We start from the raw sequence: 12,403 nt of genomic DNA on the forward strand, positions 1-12,403 counted from the left end.
AGCGACCACCACCTTGCATTTTGCCATGTTCCTGTACCTCGCGGTTAATATTTTGTTTTTGCGATCTCGACAAATTCAAGACAAAATTGAGGGTCTGTGGACAGAATAGTATAATTATAAAGCTAAGGCGGGCTCTAGTCCTTAGATAAATACCGATATTAATCTGTTGCACGCCTTTCACGTCATAGTTTCGGGTTTGTTTTCCATGAATTTATAGCAAAAGAAATCCTTTAACCATTTTGACCAGATTATTTAAATTAGTATTGGTTTCGAGTTCAATTTGGAATTAATTTGCACGAGTGAGTTTTTCAAAAGGTGAAATTACACGAGCCGCTTCGGCGGTCCTGCCTCGTTTTGATGATGAGCGGGAGTTTTCCCGGAAAAATCAATTTTGGTTTCGCAGAAAACGAAAGCGCCTGGATAGAGGTAAACAGAAGATAGTGACATTACTGCCGTAAACTGCAAGGAAACCGATCTAAGCAACATCAATCGCTTTTATTTTGTACCTGCCATGAGTTATTCAAGAACGTACAGACGTTCAAATGGTGTTGACATGAACCAAACGAACATAAATGCAAGGCAGAGAGCAGGCCATGGAGGAACCGAGACCGGGGAAGGAAGCAATGAAGAAGTAGATCAAATACATACAGAAATATCGAAGCAAGAGAGGCAAGATTGCTATAGAGTCTATAATATCTTATAACCTGATTGCAAACAGATCAGATCAGCGTTGTCGATCTGCCTGTTCGCAACTTCCCTGGAAAAATTTCCGAGTTTACGGTTGATTTATGGATACTTCTTGCAGGAGAGATGGGCTTACCATGTTCAGACCGGACGAAAGAAAACGAACTCAGTTACTGGAAGGTATTTAATACTTACACTTTTGCTGATAGACACTAACTTATCTCTACAATATTATTCTAGTTTAGCTTAGTTTCAATGAGTTTTCGGGGGCATTAATCAAGCGAGTTTTCGGGAGCTCTGTTGAGCCATGGTTGGTCCGGAGAGAGGTGGAGGGGGGTGGGGTGGGGGGGGGGGGTGGTACTCCCAGAAAAATTTGGTGGGGGAGTATGGCTCACTTCCCAAAACTCTTACCCTATTTAAGGCCAACCAAAATCTGCGATTTTCTTGACCCTATTTGCCACCTGACCGAAATTTGATACCATATTGGAGACCTGATCCTTATATCAAAAGGTAAAAAGTCTTCATACGAGCCAAGTGGCCCACCAGGCCAGAGCTTATCCCGGTTTCTGTAGCATGAAGCGACTAGGAGTATTTCTACTCCCCTCTGGATGGGATGCTAGTCCATCGCAGGGTTACCCTTAGCATTAGGTTCGCTGGTACCCATTTATACACCTGGGTGAAGAGAGGCAATGTGAGAGTGAAGTGTCTTGCCCAAGAACATAACACAATATCCTCGGCCTGGGCTTGAACCTGGACCACTCAATCCAGAGACGAGCGCACTAACCATAACGCCACCACGCCTCCCACTATATATCAAAAACTGATGTTAAAGACATTGTGAAGGGCTTTTGTGATGGTGTTGTCGATAATGATGAAAAAATAGCCTTTTGCTCAAAACATGTCCAGTTCAAAACTTGAGTGCAAAAACAATACCCTATTTAAGACCAAAATAGCCAAAATTGATGCGCTATTTCTCACCAACACAGCTAAAAAGCCATATATCCTTTGAGGCTGCACATACCATTATAGCCCACTTAAGGGAGTACCCCCCTGGAGTTGATCATGGTTCGTATTTTGATAAGATGCAGTGGAGCCAAAATACCCATGGTGAGAACAAACGAGCCTGGTTTGTCACTGAAGCATACCAGAAAAGATCCGATTAAGGTATAAATATTGAATAACTGAGCTTGTACACCAAACCCCCAAAACAGCATGTTATTAACCAAATATTGACATGCAGGCAATACAAAATGTATTCCAGTTTCTATAAATGCCTTGTGGACCTTTCCCCTACCCCCTCCACAAGCCAGTAAGAACTCCTTTACAGTTGTGTACCCCAGGATAGTTACTTCTATATTGTGCCAAGTTTTTCAGACTTGACGTTTCTTCGCTTTCTTTATAGTGGCAAAGAGGGAAAGTGAAGCTGCACAGGCTCGCAGTGAAGCAAGACGGTCTCAACCCATTCATGAAAGACCTCGCAGAGTGGGTGGGACAGCAGATTACTCTGCAACAATAACAAAGAAACAGAAGGCTGTTACAGCAGCAAGCAAAGGGCTAGAAATTCAGGTGAACTTCTCAGACAATCTGTTATTGTCTGATTGGGTACATACAACAGGGCTGAGGCCTTGGGTTGAGGAGGGAGTGAGCTTAAGGAGGGTGGGGGAGGGTTGAAAAAAGAGTGGGGAGGGTTGAAATAGTACTTCATGTTACCTCTCTACTATTCTCTAGCGGTTTCACAGAAACTCCTTGCTACCAGGAAAAGTTTAGGTTTGTAAATGCACAAAAGAGCATGAAAAGTTGTTATTATTGCATGATGCCAGGAGCTGCAATGCAAATTGTCTTTGCAATATGTTCTTTTGAAACGTTAATTACATGGTTTTAGTTAATCTTTAGTGAATTTGTATATCTGTAAAGTGCTGTTGAACCACTGGGAAACAGTGTGATATGAATGTCTTATTATTGTTCTCTCTTTTGCATGAGTTTAGAAAAAGAGGCAAAAATGGCAACAAGAAAAGAGGCAAAGGGAAGAAAAAGAACTTCAAGAAAAGAAAACAAAAGCAAGAGCACAGGTTAGTGCATGATGTGAACTGTTAAATGACATTTGTCTCATTTGTATGGCAAACACTGACAGCTACTGACCAGTTCAAATCATCGTGTACAATCTGCAGCAAATGTTTCTACATCACTCAAGTGCTCTCAAACACAACATCATACATGCAGGCTTTATTAAACATAACACTTGCAAAACAATAACACACCATTTTAAAAATAAGTAAATACTCTCACAAAACAGTAGCCTTTTCACCATGTTATCAGAGCATGTGCAGAATCCCGTCCATATCATTAAGTTTTAGAAAACAATCCTAAGAAAATATGCATGCTGATTGGTTAAAAATCGTGTTCCTATAACTCGATAAAAACTCAGAACTAGCATGAGCTGTTGACGTAATGATGGCGTGAGCAAAGAGAATTTACATTTTGATAATGAAAGGGAACTAGTTGTTTTCCTTTTTTTTGTCGCGGTGTTTTCTGAAAGAAATAGAAACATGTTCTCCGTGTTTCTGTCAAGTTATAGATTGAAACACTTGTGAAAGTTTGGGAGACCTCGAAAAAGCTGTGGAAACATTGCTTGTGGCTCAAGTTCCCACAGCATTTCTTGTTCTCCCAAACTTCCACTTGTGTTTCTATAACTCAATAGAAACACGGTACATGTTTTCTATTTCTTAAATGAAGTTCATTTTTCAAACATATCTCCAATAAAGGCAGAGAGGAATGAGGTTTTGCAGGCTGTGAGAGCTCAGGAGATGATGGAAAAACACAGAGAAGCCCAAAGATGGTAATACACATAAATTGTTAATAAGAAATGAAAAACTACAAATTTACACTGTAAAAGTTATGTTAATTGACCATAAATTTTACAATAGTATAGTACTATTATGATGAGACTATATCAGGAAAAAAAAAATCAGGAATTGCCATATAAACAGTTATTATTAGACTTGGTTTTGGGGGTTATTTTCTTGATAGAGAGAGCTTTTGGGATTAAAATTCACAATAACATTTTTTTTTCAGAACTTTTGACCATACAAGGTCAAAAAATGAAAAATAAGAAATTGTACTCACAATGCATTTAGCTTGTGTACTTATAATACAGTTTGATTGAGTTTAAGGATAGGGAATGTAGATTGATGGGAGTAGGGGATCAGAAGTACACAATACATCAGCAATGCACACCAAGGGAAAAAAATTAAATGTTGGCAATGAGTATCGTGTATAATTTTGTTTGTCAGTCATGCCATGTGATAAGATGTATTTATGATGTGTGATGTGAAGTATTTTTTAGAGGTATTAAATCAAAGCCCCATCTTATAGAAAGAGCATAAACCAGCATTAAGTTTTCATTTATTTTGCTTACAGGAAAAACCAAGAGTTTCTGGACAAATTAGAGAAAAGAAACAGCTACAGTCGTAAGTAACATAACACTGGGAAGCTTTAAATCTCAGGCATCATGTTGCTGCAGTGACAGCCTTATCCTTACCCACCCCTCCATCAAACACCAGATGCACATTCAAAGCAACCACCATACGCAATGACCTGTCCCCCCCCTCCCCCTTTTCTTCAATGCCCTCTTTCAACTGCAGTTCAGGGTGCACACAATTTATGAGTAACAAGAAAGCAACTGTCAAGACAAGACTCGGTGTTTTTGTGTGGGCAATTGTGGTATGGGGTGACATGTTGCATGTACGCATTTCTTGGCATACCACCTCTGTTTGAATGTATCATTTTGTGCTGAACATGACAATAACGGCCAAATAACCATGGAAATTAAACACATACACTAGATTTAAAGAAAGCTCTTTACGCAGTGACCAAATCGGTTTTGTCTTGAGATCGGCAGGATTAAAACTGATCACGCAAGCTTGGGAGATCAGCTATTTCTGCATTACCCTCGTGCCACAATAAGAACTTTCCATAATACAAATGGAGACGACATTCCCAACTGTTAATACTTTTTGGTGATGTTTTGCTTAAAAACAATGTTTCCTCCTTTAATTTCTATTGCTTTTACAGGTTATTAAACAGTACTTGGTGCGGAGGTGAAAGGCATCCAAGAATGACTCCAATTCTCTATGAAATCAATCAAACTTAAAATAATAATTCTCCCTACTCACTGCTATATATTTCTGTGCATATTAGATACAAGAATTTGTTAGTAAATCAAAGACAAAGAATCTACTGTCAGTAGATGTGTAATTTTCTGTTATTATTACTGTGTGTCCATCTGCATTGGTACTGTGACAAAAGGAATAACGATAAATGTTCTCCATCTTCAGGAGAGTTGAAACAGCACTTATATCCTGTACTTTTGGCACAAAAATCTAAAACGCACTTGGACTGCATGTGTTAAGGAAAATAGTCAAGTGCAACACAAAACATAGCAAACATATTTTATAAGTTAGCACATTTTTATTTTGCATTTTTCACTTAAATTACTAAAGGCTAATAATATTGTAATTCATACAAGCTAGGTAGTAGAAAAACATTACTTGTTTTTAGCTTATCACCTATTTGTATTATGGTGAAGGGTGAACTTTTACAAATATGATAAAAAAAAAAAAAGAAAGAAAACCAAGCACTGTGATATCCTAACTACCTAACTAAGGGTAATGTTTAGTCTCTGAGATGAATAAAAACATTTACAGTAGGTCACTTGACATGTGAATAAAATAATACAGCAGCTGGGTTTTAATCCTGGTCATTATTCTTCGTCTTTCAGTAGATGATTCTCCCAAAAAGCATCAGTTTAGGGCCAGTGGTAAATCCACTTTGTGCTCTAAACATCATAATACAGAGATCCTCTTCTTGAAAGTCGTAGTTCTGTTAAAAGAGTACAGAATTATCAGATATTATTATATGGCTGTGTCTCACAAGGACTGGGAGCTACAGAATTTATGAATTTGATTGGCTGAAATTGATATTGACTGTGGTCTAGATTTTCCCATCTAGACTGGCATCTAGACCATTTACATTTTGTGGTGAAAAAGTTGCAAACTAAAATACAAATATATTGAATATTTTCCTCCAAAAATATTAGTAGAAGTGCCAAAAAGCTTGACAAGAAAAACAAAAGTAAAGAGAACGGGCGGTTTTTGGCAGATTTAAGTTCAGTGCATCACCGTTCACAAGCAAAATGTCCACTAGCACAAACCAGTTACATTAAACAAATTAAATTTTTCTTGTTTGCCATTTAATAAACATCTTGTTAATCGAGCTCAGTCAGTCTGTATGGGAGAATCTTGACCTCAGTCAAGATTCTCCCACACAGACCTCCTGTTTGGTTAATAAGAGTTAATTATAGTTCTTCCCAAAAGACAATGCAAGACAACAGGCTTATTGTTAGAAAGAAATGTACGAGGTTACAATCCATCAAATATTTTCACTCACACGAATGGTCTAAACACACCAGCTAAAACTGATAAATATCCAAGTGATATTCCCAATTTTCAAAACTATGTCAGTTGCGAAAAATATTTGAAAGATAATAAACACAATATCCTCCATTTGACATGAAAATATGCTTGGATATTTGTCCTTGGACATTACCAGTTCAAAGTTATGCTCTTGGAAAACTGCTTGCTTCTCAGAGCAGATAATGTCCGCGGACAAATATCCTAGCATAGTTTTGCACCAAATGGAGGCCATTGCTTATTTATCCTTATCAAGGACATTCCCTAAAAGGAATACTAGCAAACTTTGACAACTGGACAAAATTCTTGGGTGGACAAATGTGTAGACGAACAAAAATGAAAGAAATTGTTACCCACGGTTGATGTGTCACACTTAAATGGATTTCAAAAACTCATTAATAATTCATAAAGGAAATACAAAAGAAATGAATGTTTAATGAGTGATTGCAGCCAATTTTTTCCAGAAAAATAATAAACCCAAGGATTATTCTACAAATGAGTAAATCTACCAGAAACATTTTTGAAGCTGTTCAAAAAACTCACTGCATGAGTTTGAAGCCTTGTGTTTTAAATCCGATAAAACAGTGCTGCTTGTTTTTTAAACATTACATAAACTTTAAAAAGAAAACAAAAATTGAGAACTGATAACATAGAAAAATGTGTCAAAGTGTCATCTTGTGAAAAATCACTAACATTTCGGACATTGCTGATCTTCAGTGTGAAACTTTTAAATGTTTGATTTGCGCGACTGTTCATATGAAAGTAATGTACGGAAGCTAAATGCATGGAAACTAGATGCGCAAAATTCTTGGGTACCTGTCATGGGTTAAAACCCCATCCTGGGGGGAGCAATAGAGCTAGTTCCTAAAGTCAGAACATGTACATGTGTCATGATATGCTAAATGTGTCCTCTCCTCCTCCATTTCTCATTCCTCTTCTCTGTCCTGTCTAACTTTCTTCTCTTTTCTCCTCTGTAGCTTCCATACCATTCCTCCTTCCAACTTCCTTCTTATTTTCCCCAACTCACCACCTCCTCTTCTATTCCTCTCTCAAACTTTCTTCCCTTGTACCTCACACACGGCTCCAAAAAACTCAAATTCAAGCTTGCTCTTGGGAAAAGTAGTCTCAAATTTTGCTGGCCCCGGGCAAGTCTTAATTTGCTCTTTTAATGATTTAGTCCAAGGCAGACGACATGCCTGATCCCTTGTCCATCTGGCAAGTGGGAATGAAAAGTTACTAGCCCAGCAGGAAAACCTAACTGGCCTGAATCACCAGGCAGCACTTTTCTTGAGTCCTGTTACACCCAGCCTACTTTTGACTTCTACCTTTCAGTACATTGAACTCACTTCCCTGACTCCCCTTCATTTACAGGTTTTGTAGGCTATCAGTCATGGTTAAAAAATACCTACTTAATGTCCAGGACTAAACTTGAGCTGATTTTCAATGATCTGATGAAGCTCATTTGGGTTTGGAAGGCGACCAGATTCTAGTTTAGACCAAATTGGCATGTCTAAGAAAACAAGCAAAGTAACACGCTTAACAAAGGCTTCAAAATGACTGTAAGATTAAATTTTTTAAACAAAATTGTCTCAAGTCAGAATCTCTTTACCCGTGATTAGATGTACATACCATTAAGTGAAACTTCGAAAGCTCCTGTGGATATTAGCTGTCCTTCAACCATGTTTGTAACAAAAAATATAAGAATACAGGCGTACATCTGGGTAAAGAGCAAAATAATTCCACACTTAAAAGCTTAATACTTTGAAGTAAAGGTTAGTGATTATTGATATGTATATACATGTATGCCACTTTGGTAAAAGTTATGTTTTCAAGTAGTGCTCAATATTATTATTGTTTAGAAAACATCCCTACGATAAGATGCATGCTGATTGGTTTAAAATCGTGGGTTTTTTTTTAATATTACTTGATAGAAACACAGAACTACAAGCTGTCAACTGACATAATGATGGTGCAAGTAAAGAGAATTTAGTTGGTTTAAGTTGTTTTCTTTTTTTCAAGGTGCTGTTTTCTAAAAGAAATAGAAAAGATGTTCTCCGTCCTTTTTTACTATAAATCTTCTAGTGTTCTATCAAGAATGCCATTCTCTGATTGGCCACGCTACTCACTATCTATTCTGTAATAGATAGTGAGTAGCATGGCAGTGTGTCCTTGTTGACAAAGTGACAGCCACTTTCTGGCCTTTTCAAAGTGTCTGTTTTATACTAAAACAATTAGATTATTCGCTCCCGATTTCCATGCATGATAGTTGACTCAGGCTGTACCCTCATCAGCTACATGCATCACGCGATGGAAATCTCAAGCTCATAACCTAATTGCTAAATAGAAACAATTGTGGAAGTTTGAGAGAACTCGAAAAAGTTGTGGAAACACTGGCCTGTTGGCTTGTGTTCCCACAGCGTTTCTTGTTCTCCCAAACTTCCAGTTGTGTTTCTATAACTCGAAAAAACACAGTACATGTTTTCTATTTCTTAAAAGTATATTAAGGTTCTTTTTCAGGTCGATGCAATTATGTACAAAACTTAATTCTATCAGCTTTAATGACTGTCAAACCCTGATCACGACGGTTTTACATAGAGCCAGATGAAATAATCAAGGAAAGGCAGATACAATCATGATTTAACAAAATAGTTTATCAGTTTTAGTGGCACAGGAAACATGTATAAGACCTGGGTATGCGAAACAAGCTACAGAACAGTGTTTTGCACACTAGTAAAATGTGAAGTTTTGCCTTTTTTAAAAAGTACATGTAGCCCAAATTTTATTTCATTGGTTTTATTGATACAATGGTTAGAGACTTCAGCGAAGAGTAATTAGAAAATTAAGAAAAAGCGGGGTTCATTAATGATTTCAGCAGGAGGCTAACTGGTTTTCAAAACTATTTGAACTGAACATTTTTATGGGAAAACTTTCCCCAGATGGTCAAACCAACTAAGCCAAATTGTCCTCACAGCTGTTCACTTTGCCCGGTGGCTGGCACTTAATGAAACCACTAAAAAAACTTCTTAGAACATTTTTAGTTTTAAGCATGACTTATCTTGCTCATGAGATTTCAAAAGATTAACTAGTACATGTACAAAAAAGGCAAAAAACACTCTCTTCGTACCTTATTTTGTGTGGCCCAAATGTAAGCTTGAGGGGGGTCAATATTAAGGTTTTCCCAAATCTGTAACCGCTCACCAAGGAGAACGACAGCCATAACTGCTAACTTCACCACACTGATAACACTGGCCAGCATTTGACGGGGACGGGGCGGGGGGTAATTGTCGCCTTCTATGCGAACCATAGGAAAGTTTTGGTGAATGAATTGTGCATACTCTTCAAACACCTTTCTGTAGCCTCAGGAATAACTGAAAAAAAGAGAGAAGTGAACAGACTGGGTTAAATTTGAACAATGAACTATGCAATTAAATTTCAAATTTCAAAAACAGGATCTTGCTGACAGATCATTGACAGATTTCGGGCAACTTACACCACTAACAATAATCTATTTACAATAAAGTACTTACATTACTTATTTAAAATGTGGGTTACTTGCACCTCTAACAAAAGTTGGTAAGTAACAGTAAGGCCAATCTTATCTTGCCTACAGACCTCTAAATGTACCTCCAAGTAAAATCTCAAAGAAGATAGTTTTTTGGTAAAAAATAAAAAAAAATAATAAAAGACTTTATTTAACCTGAAAGGCCATTCAGTGACCACTTTATTGCAAGTAATTTACACAGGAAAAATTAAGGCAATGGGATTTGTTTAAAAGTTATTTTTTTCTAAAATCGGAAAATATGGCAGCTGTTGGTAATCAGCTGGAAGAAGGCTATGTTGGTTTTGAAACGTGATGTTAATTCATTTTTTTGTCGCAGGAACTTACTTTACCGTAGATGTTATCAAGTAATTGTCACTTTCAAACAAGGCCTTACTTACTTACTTAATCTACTGTGGTTGACCAGCCTTCAGCTGCTATGTCCGTTAGGGAAATAGTCATAACCGCTAGGTTTTGCGTACGTGTTCTCCAGTTAGATATATCCACGAGGTTTTCCTCGGTTAGGTCAGTTCAAATGCAGATTTCACTGCGTCAACTTCTACTCGGCATTGGGCCATAGTTTCTCTATACACTGTTACTTGTCTATTCTATCAAGTCAAGTTCAGTGCGTGTGCAAAGCAAAGTGAGTAATCTATTCCTTGTTCTTTAGGGTTAGTTCTTAGGTTTTCTATTGTTATTTGTTTCGGTTGAGTTTCCTTTTATCGTTACTAAATCGGTTAGTTAGTTCTGTATGCTCGGAATCGCGCTTGATTAGGTCCATATCTCCAATATAGGGTTATTTTGCCATAAAGGTACCGTCCAAGTTACACACCGTGTAGCCTATTAATCGTTTTCCAGCCTTCCGTACGATCAGTATAAGTGCCGATTATGTTACACTTCCATGTTACGGACATTATTGAGAATGCTAGCAATAGTTTCTTCATTTGTGTTATTTTATCTTTATGCTTTGGTATGTTAGTTACGTTAGCTCCTATTTTCGTTATTGTATTTCAGTTCGAACCGGCATACGGTTTACATCATACGACTTACGGCTAAGCTTACAGCACGTGGTTTAATTCTACCTTCGTCTTGGCACGTGATTCATTTCATTTGAGTCTGTATGGAACATTGATCTCTGTCAATTAAACTCTGTTTACATCGTAGTCAGAAGTTCTTGTTGAGTTCGTTTTAACACTACGCACTGTTCTACGCATGTGATTACTTGGATTTTTAGCCTGCTATATTCTGTCCTTGTAACTCACAGGCTACATCCCTCGCCCTAATGATGGGAATGTTTTAGCTGGTGTGGTTGAAAAAATACATCACTTGTTAGATCAAGTAGAAAGCCAAATTCATGAAATAAAGGCACATGATCAGTCATTGTTTAATACAAATGGGAGAATCCTAAGCATGAGTGGCAAATGTTTCATCACATCAGTAATGCCAGACTGCTTGAATCACTATCAGATATGAGTAACGAAATGTCCTCATTACTATCAAGAGTTGAACAAGCAGCTAAGAAGTTTACTAACATTTTAAAAAATAAAGGCAGAGATAGGAATTCTGTATCCAAAAACAAGAAAAATGCTAAAAGGAATAACAAACAATACATGAGAGAAAAAATAACCAAGATATAGAATAAACAAGTTAAAAAATCTGCAGGTGTAAGGACGGAAGAAGAGAATTATGGCCTTGTCAGGAGAGGGGGCATTTTTAAAATAAGAATTGGGAAGGGGGTATAATTTTTGTCTGAAAAAAATGGGGGGTAGACTTTTTTGAAAACCACCAGGCCCCTCTGAGATGTAATAAACCATTGGTCCCTAATATCAAGTTTTGTGAAATTATTGCACCTTTAAAGCTCAACCCACGAATGCATTTTTTTGCTATCATCAATAAAATGTTCCACGGCTCCTCACAGCTTCCGACTACTGCCGAGCACTGTATCATTGTCTCAACTGTGCTCAATGATTTGATTACCACGCGCTCAGGAGTGGTCAAAAGCTGAGGGGGCTGCCAAACATTTGATTGACGGTAGTGAAAAACGCATTTGTCCATTGAGCTTTGAATTTTAGAGTCCCCATGTTATTGAAAGGCGCAGTAAATCAACCCACGTGAGTCTACCGACATTTTGTTTTCATCTGAGTTGGTGTTCAGACCAAATATTTTCCTTCCTAATCTTGGGTCAAATTCGAAAATAGCTTCGTCAGGAGTAGAAATTTTAAGATGTCCTGGTTTTTTAAGATTTCCAGATTTCGCTGGAAGCCAAACATCCGGAAAATGGCTAGACTACTTCCCTGTTTGAGGGAAGTTGTGACAAAAGACCTTAGTGGTTTAAGAGTTTCTCTCAAACGTAGATCAGCGGAGAGAGTGAACATTCGCAAATGACGGTTTCTAACAACAGTCGAGTTCGAATGGTACAGTTGCCTGCGTTTTAACGTGCTCGATAGTTGAACAAATCAGTTCGAATATTAAGCTTAAAGCTAGCTTGCTAAGCAAAAACTTACCAATACAAAAATTTGATTGTTGGTCCTGTGAAAACGGCGGCTTTCTGTAGTCTGTCCATTTTGTCCGGGTTTGATGCTTGAACGTTGGTGGGGAAAATAATCTCTTTTACCGTCATGAAGGAGAAAATCGATAAAACTGCAGCGATAAGATACAAATTCGACGCCATGTTGAAGCCGTCGGATTGACTTGCGCAGGTCGACGCAGGTCA

The 12,403-nt window shown here is 37.7% G+C and overlaps 1 protein-coding gene and 1 pseudogene across 3 annotated transcripts; one reads left to right on the forward strand and one right to left on the reverse strand.

Moving 5' to 3' along the window:
* Positions 1-10: 10 nt before the first annotated feature.
* Positions 11-5,434, forward strand: LOC110043738 (uncharacterized). 2 transcript variants are annotated; one of them, XM_089294048.1, is made up of 7 exons: positions 11-669; positions 806-864; positions 2,087-2,250; positions 2,670-2,753; positions 3,447-3,520; positions 4,102-4,151; positions 4,756-5,434. In XM_089294048.1, exons 1-7 carry the CDS (start codon positions 512-514, stop codon positions 4,761-4,763), a joined length of 597 nt encoding a protein of 198 aa, XP_089150174.1. In that variant the 5' UTR covers positions 11-511; the 3' UTR covers positions 4,764-5,434. The 2 variants fall into 2 exon arrangements, with proteins under 2 accessions (XP_089150174.1, XP_089150175.1); XM_089294049.1 differs by having other exon boundaries at positions 15-426.
* On the reverse strand, positions 5,132-12,393 carry LOC110043662 (selenoprotein T2-like; annotated as a pseudogene). The gene is made up of 5 exons (XR_016208555.1): positions 12,195-12,393; positions 9,277-9,520; positions 7,782-7,869; positions 7,562-7,662; positions 5,132-5,562 (listed from the first exon to the last, which is right to left on the reverse strand). The product of XR_016208555.1 is annotated as a selenoprotein T2-like (transcript).
* Positions 12,394-12,403: the final 10 nt, after the last annotated feature.

Source organism: Orbicella faveolata, unplaced genomic scaffold (genome assembly GCF_042242905.1).
Source record: "Orbicella faveolata isolate gen_17 unplaced genomic scaffold, um_ofav_v1 contig_25, whole genome shotgun sequence".
NCBI lineage: Eukaryota > Metazoa > Cnidaria > Anthozoa > Scleractinia > Merulinidae > Orbicella > Orbicella faveolata.

Excerpts from the sequence above, each read along its gene's own strand:
- LOC110043738 (XM_089294048.1), top strand. The coding sequence starts at position 512 with ATGAGTTATTCAAGAACGTACAGACGTTCAAATGGTGTTGACATGAAC. Across the intron at positions 2,754-3,446 it reads AAACAAAAGCAAGAGCACAG|GCAGAGAGGAATGAGGTTTT; the intron begins GTTAGTGCATGA and ends TCTCCAATAAAG. Across the intron at positions 3,521-4,101 it reads CACAGAGAAGCCCAAAGATG|GAAAAACCAAGAGTTTCTGG; the intron begins GTAATACACATA and ends TTTTGCTTACAG.